We start from the raw sequence: 12,960 nt of genomic DNA, 5'->3' as shown, positions 1-12,960 counted from the left end.
GAAAATCCATATTATTCTATTAGCAGTATAGGACCTAGAAGACACTGGGTGGAGGCAAAGGGGACATGGGGCAAGAGACCTTGTTACACTCAAGTAATTCTATAAGCCCCTCATCTCAGTGGGTTTAGTCAGGGAAGAATAGCACCATTCTATCCAAACCTCAAACACACACTCTGGGCTTTCCCCTCTGAAAATCTGGGATTTCTAAGGACTGAACAAAAACCAAGAGTTTTCCAATAGGCTAGTCACTACAGTATGGCCTCTCACAAGTGGTCCCTCATTATGGCCCCAACTCCAGTTACCATGGCAACATTTGGGCATCTTCTGGTCCTAAGACCCTTCTGAAATTTCTGAGAAGATGATGAGAAAAGGAAAAGTGTCACAGTCAAAGGTTAGTAAGTGGATGAGCAAGATCCTATACTCTGTCAATAACTACATATTATTGTTATATAGGATCTTATCAACATACAACGATTTATTAATGAAAAGGTTAAATGCTAAAAAGCTGAGACCAGCATCTTTCCTATCCCCTTTATTTCTGCACTTTGAATCTAGCTGGAGTCTCTTTGACAAAAGCCTGATTTGTACAATTGTATGAGATGTAATCAGAGCCCAGTCTTTCCTTTCCTTCCTTAGAGAACAGCAGAGAGGACATGTGATGAGTAGACCTCAGTCTCCAGGTCTCATATCAGAGAAGGTCTAAAAGAGAGAAGGAAGCTCAAGTTGTTTATCATTATTATGTTCTTGACCTTTCCCATGCATTATCTCAAATAATCAGAGAAAGAACTAACAATCTCAGGCTTAAAAGTGAAGTGATAGACTCATAAGTTGGAACTTGTCCAAGGTCAAACAGTTAAGTTTTGGATGCAGGATTTCAATCCAGGCGTCTCTGATTCCCCACTATTCCATGCAACTGCTCAAGGAAACTTTATACATAAAATATAGGACCTTCCATGTAGCATTGGATCAATGGAGAAGGGAAGGGCAGCAGATAATTCCTACATCAGACTTGGCTTCTCATATCACCTGTGCATGCTATTTCTGTGGACAAGGAAGCCATGACCACATCATTCCCCCTCTCAGCTCCAGTCGCAGTATCTGAAAAATGAGGGCATTGCACTGGAGATACTATCTGCAGGGGTGACCATCCACTATGGAGTGGAGAGAAAATGCTGGATGAAATGCTCTTCTTTTTACAATAGCGGAGCCACATTTACAAAAGACCATTGCCTAAATCTCTTGTCTGTTGCCATTGGGACAATGGGTTTAGTCTACCATGATCACCGGGCACCATAGTGCTACTGCTGACACTGGCCCCTTATCTCATGCTTCATTATTGAGTTTATCGTTCAGCACCTACTCTGAGGGTTTGCTTTAATCATCACTAGAGACTGTTTACTAGATTAAAATTGTGGGTGTCTTCTGCAAAGAAGCTCTGCAAATGGCTTTATGAGTTTCCAGATTTATTTTGTCTCAATGACTTGTCTCAGTTTGCAAATCAAATCAAAGCTGATTTTTCTAACTGCCACTTGGGTGCAACCAGCGGGAATCAGCAGAGCCAGCTGTGCTTCCTTGCTGGCTGTGCCAGAGATGGGAGTGAAGCTGCTTGCTGGTGGCCAGAGAGGTTCTAGAGAGAAGACAGCAGTCAAGCAAGTACCCACTCAACTCTACAGGGGTTGGGGGAGCAAGTCAAGGGAAATGAATTTTATTTTATGGAAAGAGAAAAGGCAGACAGGGCCTATGTTGCCTCAAAGATTGAGTGGCAGAAACACTAGGGAACCAGTCTGAACTCATAACATTGAGGCTCCCTCTAACTGAAGTGTCCAATGGTGGAAGCAACTCCCTGGGGGGAGTAGTGAGGTCCCTGTCACAGCCGGTACCAAGCAAGCCTTGGATTGTCTTTTTGTTAGCAGGGATTTAGATCACATAGTTAATATCTACCTCTATCATTTTACTTCTACTTTCCGAGAGATAGTTCTGACAAGTAGCTTATGTTTGAAAAATGAAACCATGGAAGACTGACATGTTAACATTCTATCTATCTATTGATTGATTAATAAATTGATACATCAATTCATTTGTTCATTCAACATGTTTTATTGAGCACCAATGTATGCCAGGATCTGGGAATACAACAGTGCTCAAAATAGGCATAATCCTTTCACTTCACTTAGTATCTAGCTGAGAGACAGATAGTCAACATGTAAGTAAACAGGTTTGAAAAAAAGTACTGAGTACAAATTACTGGAGAATGCTGGGGATATATATTAGATTGGAAGTCAGGGTGGTCTTTATAAGGAAGTCAGGTTTCAGCTACAGTCAGAAAGATGTATGTCTGTTAAGCAGATGCATATGATGGCCAGATAATTTCAGGCAGAGGGGGCAGGATGGGCAAAGGTCCTGACGTAGGAAGGAGCTTGATGTGTTTTGAAGAACTGAAAGACCAGTGTGCTGGAGTGCCTGCAGTAAATAAGGACATAAAGCTGGATGAGGCTGGAGGGCAGGGAGTGGCCAGGTCACACCACAAGTTTTGTGGATGCAGTGTTGTGGGTAATAGAAAGTGGCAAAGTGAATGGAAGGTTGTATGCAGGAAGGCAGGGGAAGAATTAGACAAACATTTAATCGGTTGGTAAAGGGGCTTGGATGGAACCGAGCGTCGGTTTCCAGAAGAGGAGCTGACTGGAATGGTTCATGAACTGAGCCTCCAGAGCAGAAACCATTCTCCCTTAGTCTGCCATGCCTGAGCCAGAAGACCTGGATTGAGCAACTTGGGTACCAACCACTTGCTCCCAAACTTTCACGTGATCCATTTTCTAAGTGTCATTTTGGGGCATGGTTAGCTAACAACTTCAACCTGGTTCCTAAACTGGGCCCAGGACTCACGACTCACCTTCCAAATGTAAACATTACTGAATGGGTCCAAGTGTATCTCTCACCTTCTTACTTGCCCTTTCTCACAGTTCCTGTTTTAACTGCCAGAACAAATTTTTATTTTATTTTTTTTTTAATTGATTGGGTTTTTTTTGTTTGTTTGTTTTTGCTCTCTGACTCCTTAGTGCCTTCCCCCATTTCAAAGTCTGAATAATAGTTTTTTGTTTCTATACCAAAACTTAATATTTGTTACCTACCGTCTGCAGTTCTCTCTATATAACTCTGGGCAGATTCCCAGAGCTAGAGTGGGCCAAGCAGAGGGCTTTTAACTTTTTCTTTTAGCTCTTGAGTTGAGGCAATCCATTGGCTTGTTGCTAAGCCTCAACCCAATGATGAAATACCTTTATATAGTAAGAGCCCTGTGGTACCCAGATCTTCTCTTCAGGTTGGGGGCCTTCTGCCAGATGTTGTGAGTGTTGAGGCTAAAGGCTTATACCTGAGACCTTCTTTGGAGACCTGAGCAAGACTCAAGGGTGCCATTTCCCCTGGAACCACCTGAGATCCTGGGGAGGGAGGCAAGGAAAAGGAGAGGAGGTGCCAAGGACTGCTTGCTATGGGGGAGGAAATAGCAATCCTGATCTTTTTGTCTCTAGGTAGAAAAAGGAGGAATTTACATTCCACCTGAATAGATTCTTGCTCAGCATTTTCTCACTCCCTGTCTCACTTCCCTCTTTCACTTACAGATTTCTTCCAGGAGCCCTCCCTCAGGACCTCCCAAGCACCAAATCCCTGCCTCAGGCTCTGCTGCAGGGAAGCTGTCTTAAGACTGCTCTCTTTCCTCTTCATCTGCTCTTTGATAAACTCCACTTCCCCACTCAGTTCCTCTAAAGTCAAAGCTAATGATGGCAGCCCCCAGACGAGGTAGGAGATAAAGAAGAATGTGAATCAGGGCAGTGACCACAGCCCCCATCAATGGAAAAGACTGCCCCAAGGCTTCTGGGATGAACCAGTCCGGACCCTAGAGTTAACCTATTGACAAGTACCAAACACACCCTCCCTGCAGTCTCTTAGCACCCCTTCAGTTTGAGGTTCTGATCTACCTCTATAAATAAAAATCTCTCCCCCCCTCCCCCCCGTGACATGCGGATCCACCAGCTGGATCCTCTCTAAACACAGGGCACTTGGCTCTTCCTGTGGGGGTGAGAAAGAGGTGGGCCAGGAGGGTGGATCCCCTCATAGTTTGAGGTTCATTCAGCTGGCCTCCAGATCTCACCCTTGCTCTGGGTACCACACAGTCTCAGTGCTAATGGAGAAGGAGGTGCTGGGGCAGGGAGGCATAAGTCTCCTACATGGCACCAGTCCCTAGAAGCAGAGTCTGAGATGATGGTCCAGGGCACGCATACCGTAACTACATGGGACAACTTCAGTCCCGATTCTCTCTGGAAGCACTGGTCACAATTATCTGTTAAAAGCATCAATATAATGTCTGTGTCCACACTAGGCTGTGAGCCTGCTAAGGACAGGAACTATGATTGCAGGCTCACCACAAAATCGTAAATTCTTTTCAAGGTGCCTGGCTGAGTGAGCTGACCCCATGGAGGAAATAAAAGTCATGGATAATAATAATAATAAAAAATTTCCAAAATAATTTGAAAGTAAATAAAACACTTTTAAGTTTATCATATGTCATGTCATGTCATATCACATCATATCAGATCATAGAAATGGTGGGAGAAGTGTTGGTGTGCTGGAGCTGGCTTGCACCAGTTGTCTAGAGCTGGTTCAACATTCAAGATTTTTTTTTTTTTTTTTTTTTTTTTTTTGCTAGCCAGTTGTTAAACCATTGACAATGTGAATGTGAAGGGATATTTACACCTGAATATCCACAAAGACAACAAATTAGGGCTTTTCTTTGACAAAGAGCAGGTCTATCAGCAAACCACTGGCAGTAGTTATGTTCAAAGGTTCTGTGAATGGGTAGATGAGGATGGCTTTACATGGGATATGTTGTTTTAGGAAGATCCTAGGAGACCCTAAGGCCACTGAGCTTTGCTGCAGGGAGATGCTGACTCCGATACCTTCACTCATTTCAGCAGGTGTTTTTCCAGGGCCCACATGTGCCAGGAACTTCCTGCAGGGTAACACTTGATAGGCAAATTAGTGATTGACAGAGAGCAGCCCCTATCAGAGCTCCTCCCAAAGGGAAGTGCTGCCTGTTCAGGCCCCAGACTGTGATTGGATGAGCACCTGATGCTCCATGGTCATGTCAGGTCTGAGGAGGGTCCTGCTGCCATAGACCGGGGTCCTCTGCCTGAGGCAGCCTCATCTCACTCAGCTTCTGAAGGGAGCAGCAGCCAAAGCTGGGCCTCTAACGCCCCAGGTCCCCCTTCTGGCAGGGCTGGTTCCTGCTCCTTGCACACACTTGAAAGCTGTGGGATTGCACTGTGAATGGCAAAGAGTCAGAGGCTCCGATGGGAACATGGGAACCGCACTGACACGCCCCTGACTGCATGCTTCCTGTTTGGGGTTGAACAGTAACTCCCCCTAAATTCAAATGTTAAAGTCCTAACCCCCAGTACCTCAGAATATGACCTTATTTGGTAATAGGGTCCTTGCAGAAGCAATTAGATAGGATGAGGACATACTGGAGTAGGGTGGGCCCCTCATTTCAATATGACCAGTGTTCTTGTACAGAGAAATTTGGGCACAGAGATGCACACAGGGAGAATGCCATGGACGATGAAGGCACAGATTGGAGTGGTCCTCTACAAGCCAAAGGACTTAAAAGATTGCCAGCAGAAGCCGGGGAGAGGCCTGGAGCTGATCCTGTCCTCACAGCCCCAAGGAGGAACCAACCCTGCGGACGCTTGATGTCGGACTTCTAGCCTCCAGAACGGAGAGACAGGACGTTTTGGTGTTTACGCCACTCAATCTGTGTGCCTCTGGCACAACAGCCACAGAAGACCAATGCAGGTCCCTTTCTTGGCAACCCTCAGCATTCCATCAGAGTGACGCACAGTGACAGGACCCGCAGACAAGGTGTGTGGCATGTCACAGAAGATGCGCAGAGCCTGGGGTCAGGTCAGAACGACCCCGTGTGTGTGTTCTGAGATGCTCCGTTTGTAGTGGCAGACCTCCAGTTCTGCGAGACTCATACAGCGAACCACACACACGGTCTGGTGTCACCACGGGTAGGGATGGGACACAGGCAGCTGCTTTCTCACCAGAGCCCTGGCCTCGAGCCTGCACACAAGCTCACGCTCCAGGGGCTGGATGCCGCAGACACGTGAGGAAGGTGCCAGAATGCCAGAGGTGGAGGAGCCTGGAGGAAACAGATGGCCCATGGAATCTGCCATCGGGACTTCCCATACTCACGGTGCCTGAGGGATGCCCAGTATCGTATTCTCCTCTATTAAAAAGAACAGTGTTTTCAGCAAACCCACAAAGAGGGAAATTTGATTCAGGAAAGAGACAGGTTAAATATCGATTCCTAGCCTTCGATCCTGATGCAGAGTCCCCATGGGCAGGGCATGGATTTAGATGGAGTTTGTCTTTAATCGACTGAGATGGTCCATTAGCAATGTCAGGCACAGAGCGACACTAACCAAACACAGGTTCCCTTCCCTTGTCTTTGCTCTGCAGTCACCAAGTGCCCTCTGATCCGATGGGTGCTGTGTGGGCATCCCTCCGTGAGCTGTGGTGGAAGGCATGCTACGTCATCCAGCTCCCTGCCCCATTCCCATGTGCTGTTGGAGCCCTGCTCTCGGGGCCATAGTGACGTCCCTCAATAAGCTGGAAACCTCGGGTGTAGCTGCTCAGAGACACTCTGACTCCTGACTCCTCCAAGCTCTGCCAGGGCGCGGTCAGCTGGGCACATCATTCATTCATGTTGCTATCCCTCCAGACCTTCCAGGTGCACACATTCTACTGTGACATATAGGTCAAACAGGAGGAGAAAGCCTAAGGGTGCTGAGGAGAGATGAGAGCTTTCTGTTCTCTAAAGACCACTCAGTTCTCCCGCAGACCAGCAAGGTGCCTCAGCAGCAGCATGCCAGGGTGGGCCTCTGTGCGCGCACAGTGGGTCGTCAACGTCCCAGGAAAACATTGGTAAGTACTCTCTCAGAGTCCCCATACATACCTACTGCTTGTCCAGTCACATGTTCCCAATTCTTAAGATATGCTCCAACAAGCTACTTGTTAGGTGGCCTGTGTCTCAGAGGGCATCCTTAGATGCCCACATGCCCATGGTGGGCAGGACGAACACATCAACCCGCCCTTGTCTAGAAATCTAAGGCTAGAGGGGAAGCATGGAGCAGCATCACAGAGGGTTTCTACGGAAGTTCCTCCCCTCTCCCAGCTGCTGTGTAAGCTGGATGCCACAGACGCTGCTTGCCGCCTCGAGCTCTGAAGCTACCCAATGGATGGTGTCCCTCTTCCAGATGATCCGTTGTCTTCAGGGAAAAGTCTGCAAGACTGTGATTTGTATCACTTTTGCTTGCAGGCCATCAATTCTCCTGGCCTCCTCACAAAAAGCTTTTCATTTCTTTCTGTCTAGTAGCCTGAGTTCCCCAGAGGGAACAAGTTAGGGACATGCCGACCCCTCACGACTTCTGTGAAATCAAGATGAGCTCTTGTCACAAATAGTGCCTTGTCTTCTCCTTCCTCTCGCATCTTCTCTGTTCTGCCTACAAATTGATCTTATTTCCCCTCAAGGTTGTAAAAAGCTGTGCTTGGCTGGTCTTGACACATGTTTGCCAAATAACCATAGATATTCTTTCTTCTCTCTCTCTTCCTCCTCCTTTCTTCCCTCCTTTCCCTTCTCTCTTTCTCTCAGTCTCTGTCTGTCTCAATCTCTGTCTCCCCTCCCCAATATATCTGTGCATTTTCTCTGTATGTGTGCATGTGTCCATATATTCATATATATAACACACATAGTTGGGTCATTGTTTTTATCTATACTTTATATCTATGACTATATTTATACTTATAATGGTCATCTCCAAAGAAGCAACCTACAAAACTATATATGCTATCAATAAAAGCAGTGAACAAAATACAATAGCCCCAATTTTGGTGTGTTTATATGGGAAGGATAGCTGTTAAAAATAGCAATTCTATAACAAAAAGATAAACTTGGTATCTAACCATTCAACCCTGTAAGAGGTTAAGTGATAACAAGCTATTCATTGATTTTTTTTAAAAAAGAGTAATAAACAGAAACATGTACTTATTGAAAGAGGCAAACAATTCGATTATAATTAGGAAAACAGAAAGTGATGAGCCTGAACAATGCTGCCTTAGTTTTTGGAGGAAGTGTTGAAAATGCCAACTACAAAACAAAGCCATGTTTTTTTTTTCTCATTATCATCGGCATCAACAGTAATCACCTCATTTTTGCAAGCCATGTGCCAATTGAATAAAGCACAAAACCCATAAGACAGGTTTAATAGACATGTTTAAAAATTTCAACATAAACAAAGATCTAAACTCAAGAATATATAGCAGAAGAATATTTGAGTAAACTTATATTACCCACTGACTATCATACCAGTTCATCCATCCATTGATTCAACAAATATGTTCTGAGCTCTTGCTATGCTTTAGGCACTGTGTTATTAATATATATACACAGTCAGATATACATTAATGCCTAGATGCAAATGATTCCAATAAATATAACAATTCTTTCTCATCATTGTTGCCTACACTCTCCCTGTGTGGCTAGTAGGAGGAATACTTAAGTGACTAAAAAATGGCTGAAGACAGACAAGAACATGCCAACATACCTTTCGTAGCCAGACGAACACAGTTGATTTTGGTCTCCTGTGAACAACAAAAGTAAGGCTCTAGTTAATTAGTTGTGGGTTTGGTTTGTTATATAAAGAAAAAAACATATATATATTTGCATATATACACATTAATATACATTTTTAATTATAATTTTAAATTTGTCCTTTCCATTCCTCCCCTCTTTGCTCTCTCACCCCTGCATTGGAATCACTTTTTAATTCTATTTCTTCATTTCTTTTCAGTCTAGGGACACATTTCCTTCCTTTCACATCCTGGTTCCCATCACCTCATAAGCTTCTTCCCTAGGCAAAACCACTGTACAAACATATCAGATATTGCCCATCAGAAAACAACTTTCACAACAGCACTAAGTGGACACATGATGGCATGCTGTGTGATTTAGCTATTGTACATGGGATCCTGAAAGAACCCATGGGTTTGTGAATGGAACCGAGGGCATCTTTGGGAAACTTTGCTATAGGTAAACAATACATTCACATGCACAGACCGACATAAACATGTGGCCATAGGCTGCCAATATGAATGCTTAAGATCCAAACTGAGAAGTTAATGTTCAAAAAGTCACCTTGGCCCTGACATCTCTGGTGGACCTCGGTTTTCATAGATAATGTTGTGTGTGTGTGTTTACGTGGCAATAGAATCTTTGCAGAGAGACTATCTAATCGTTTTTGGCTGGTCCCCTGTGGACAGCATCCATAAGTTTTTGGGGTTGCTGAGCATGAAGCTGAATTACAGAAGATAATGAGCTTAGCCTATTTTATTAGAATCATCTTCCAGGAAGTCCTGGAACAAGTTGAAAATTCCAGTTCACTAAGTTACGCCCCCTGTAATAGTCTGAATGTAGTGTTAGCAATAAAAATAAAAGACAAAGAATGAAATGTGTGTGTGTGTGTGTGTGTGTGTGTGTGTGTGTGTCTCAGGAACACAATGATTGCCTTGCTCATGCTTACTCATAGGAACCATTGCATTTTGAAGGCACTTGTGTTAGCTAGGATAGAAAAGGTTACGCAAATATAATAAAACCATGAACTTCAGTGGCTAGAACCAGCAAAGCTTTAGTTTCTATTCAAGTTACATGTCCAATGTAGGTGTGTGGCGGGGTCTGGGAGAGCAGAGTGGTGGTTTTGGGAGATTCTCATCACTGTAGTCACTCAGAGACAAAGGCTGGCACCTCCACTTCAACACCAGGCTTCAGTGTTCACTGAGGCAGGAAAGAGAAGGCTGAAGAGTCTTGATTTACATATAACACTTTGTATCAGAAGCAACACTTTTGTTTTGACTTAGGTTTCATTGGCTAGAACTAGTTCTGTGGCCATGCCTAACTTTAGCAAGGTTACTTGAGTCCTCCATGCACTCAGAAATAGAGAAGAAATGCTAAGAGTCTATTTTAAAACAGCAGAGTCTATTTTATCTATGCATACCTCTGAATGCTAGAAATTGTCACTTCTATTAAACTCAGGTATGACTCCTCAGTGCTCTTGATTCTGTTCCCTAAACCAGTGATCACCAACTGGTGGTCCATGAGGTCCTAAATGTTGGCATCCGCTGCCCTAAACCACAGGCAGTCTGCTCTTGTTTGTATAGGAAAGATGCCTGTATATTGGAATATGGCTTTCAGTTCATTAACATTCTTGTTCCTCAACAACTTCTCATATGATAAGAGTCTAAGGCCTTTGAATCATCCTAGCCACGCATCCTAGGACTTCCTCCAGTTGTCCCTCTTAGTGAGAAAGGACTATAAAAGTAAGCAATAGTCTCCATGTGGTCTTGTCAACATATGATCACCTAGCTAGTCACTTTTTTCTTTTTTCTACTTTCCTTACTTCTACAGGGCTTCTATTAGCATAGCAACATCCTAATTTATAATCGATCACAGTGAATGTGCCAACCATTCGCAACTTCTTCATCCCTCCCCCAACCAAAATGTATCTACCTGCTTTTACATCTACAGCTGTGGCTGTATTTCTGAAACTCAAGTACAGTCATAAGCACCTACCACCTTCCTTGACTCATTGGATTACTACAACCTATCACCATATCCTCCACTATCTGCAAGTTTTTGGGCATAACTTTTCTCAAACTTCATCCAGGTTACTAATTAAGTAGACACCTGTAAAAGGCCAATGGCATGTACCAGAATACTTCTTCCAGATTGGCATTCATCTGTTCACCAGTATCAAACTAGTTACTCATCTCCCCAAGTGCTTTATCACTCAGGTGTTAGTGCTACATTTTCCCACAAAATAATTTGGGAATAGGGTCACATTTACTTCAGACACTGATTCCCTGTCTATTGTATCTCTCTAATCTATCAGCCCACGAACTCCCTTAAAGAAAGAAGGTTGGGTTGACATGACTTGTTTTTGGGACAAGTCTTTTCTTTCCTCTCTATTTTTACAGAGAAAGTGTTTCTTTTTAAAATGAATAATTGTTTTATTTTACATGTAGATTTGTGAAAAGAATAGGACACATTATGGTTTTAATATATGAAGTATTCATTTGAGGCATTAATATGATATTTGAAGTTTGTTATAGTTCAAGAAATTTTTTTTAATGAACACATTTGGAATATGGAGATAAGGGAGAATGACTGATAAAAATAAAGAAATAGAGTAGAACTCTCTACATATGATGCAAAAAAACAATAACAACTACATCACAAATAAGTTAAAACTTAAAAGTGATGAAAAAGGTGATCAAACTAATTTTTTTTGTTGTTGTTGTTATCTTCATGCTTGGAGAAGAAGCAAACATCTTTAAATCTCCTTAGCTTCCATTTTTGTTCATTGGTTAAAGGTCAGTGAACTGAAACCTGAGATAGTTAAGGAAAGTACAACTGCAGAGAACTGAAGATCTGCTAATCGTCATGTACCACAATGATCATCACTGAGAAGCTGAGTCTCATGGGAGGGGTGCTAAGAGACCAGAGATGGTCAGCAGGACCTCCCACTTCATATTAAGACAAAGAAAAAATATTTTGTAAATACTACATTAGAAAATTTGCCAATTTGATGCATGACTGCTGAATATAACTGTGGGCAAGGGTTTGATGAGCCAACAATGTTGGGGGTGATTTGTAACTATGTTATCTAGACTTTAAAGAGAATCAATCTAATCTCTTTACCTCTAAGAATCTATTCTCAGTGAATCACTTCAATATTCAAAGATGTTGGTTCTGGTGCTTTTATAAACATGACAATGATGAGCACCATATCTATCTAGCCCTACAGACATGATAAAGGAATTTGTGGCCTACCCACACAGTGGAGTATTACCAAGCTGTTAACAAACATCATTATAGGGCTATGCAATTACATGTAATAGTACACATAAGGAATAAAGAGAGGGACAATTTTTCTAACAATGAACAGACAGATAAAAGCATTAAAAATAAGTTCTGATGCAAATATATTAAATCCTAAAAATTGTTTGAAGTATAACATGTGTGTAGATGGTTTTAATGATCTTAAACACTATTTGCTAAATTCTCACAAGTAAATGCACATCGATGGCCAGCACCTAGAGATAAACACCCAACATTGCCAGCATCTCAGAAGCTTATCCATGCTCCCCTGAGTCACTTCATCCTGCAAAGGTGACCACTGACCTGTTTTCTGACTATCTATCTATCTATCTATTTATCTATCTATCTACCTATCTATCCATCTATATCTATCTATCTAGACTTTAAAGATAAAGCTTAAAGTGTATTACCCCAAAGGGAATCCTGAGTGGTTGCTATGGTTTATTCTACTTACTACCTTCTCTTCCCCACTAGGTCATTTGAGAGAACTTTCTAATTCCCATTAGCATCATCTTCCTTTCCACAGTTGATGCATGAAATTGGGCCATTTCCCAACACCACCTCCTCCACCAGGCATCTCTTAAAATCTATTCTCTATAATTTTGTGCGTGTCTGATTATGCTTAACTCTCCCTGGCTCTGACAAACATGACACTGACATGTACTCTTTCTTCCAAGTTCCTGACACTTTTAATTCTATAACCAATTTGTCTTTGTTGGTTAGACACAAGTACAGAATAACAAAGTCCTGAGTCAATCTCTTGACCTTCTGGGTGACTGAATTGTTAGCAAGCAAGTCTGAAACATGCTTGAAGTTTTGTATCTTATTGTATGGGAAATCTGACCAGTATGCACAAGCCAAAAGTCCCCAATCAGTTCCATAAATAGGAAATGAGTATTATTTTTGTGTGTGTGCTTGGATTGAGTAAGGCTTTGGAAAGAGGAAAAACATTTCACATTTTCAGTTCTATCTCC

General features: G+C 42.8%; 1 protein-coding gene across 12 annotated transcripts in view; it reads right to left on the bottom strand.

The window, feature by feature from the left end:
* PTPRT (protein tyrosine phosphatase receptor type T) overlaps nucleotides 1–12,960 on the bottom strand; it is an 845,125-nt gene that overhangs the window by 157,407 nt on the left and 674,758 nt on the right. For all 12 annotated transcript variants that reach the window (XM_045574406.1, XM_045574409.1, XM_036418808.2 and 9 more), the window contains exon 13: nucleotides 8,658–8,694. In XM_045574406.1, coding sequence (XP_045430362.1) covers nucleotides 8,658–8,694 — 37 coding nt within the window. The remainder of the gene's footprint in view (nucleotides 1–8,657; nucleotides 8,695–12,960) is intronic.

Source organism: Pipistrellus kuhlii, unplaced genomic scaffold (assembly GCF_014108245.1).
Source record: "Pipistrellus kuhlii isolate mPipKuh1 unplaced genomic scaffold, mPipKuh1.p scaffold_m20_p_6, whole genome shotgun sequence".
NCBI classification, from domain to species: Eukaryota; Metazoa; Chordata; class Mammalia; order Chiroptera; family Vespertilionidae; genus Pipistrellus; species Pipistrellus kuhlii.
The sequence above is the reverse complement of the archived record's forward strand: the minus strand, read 5'-3'. Positions and strand labels throughout refer to the sequence as shown.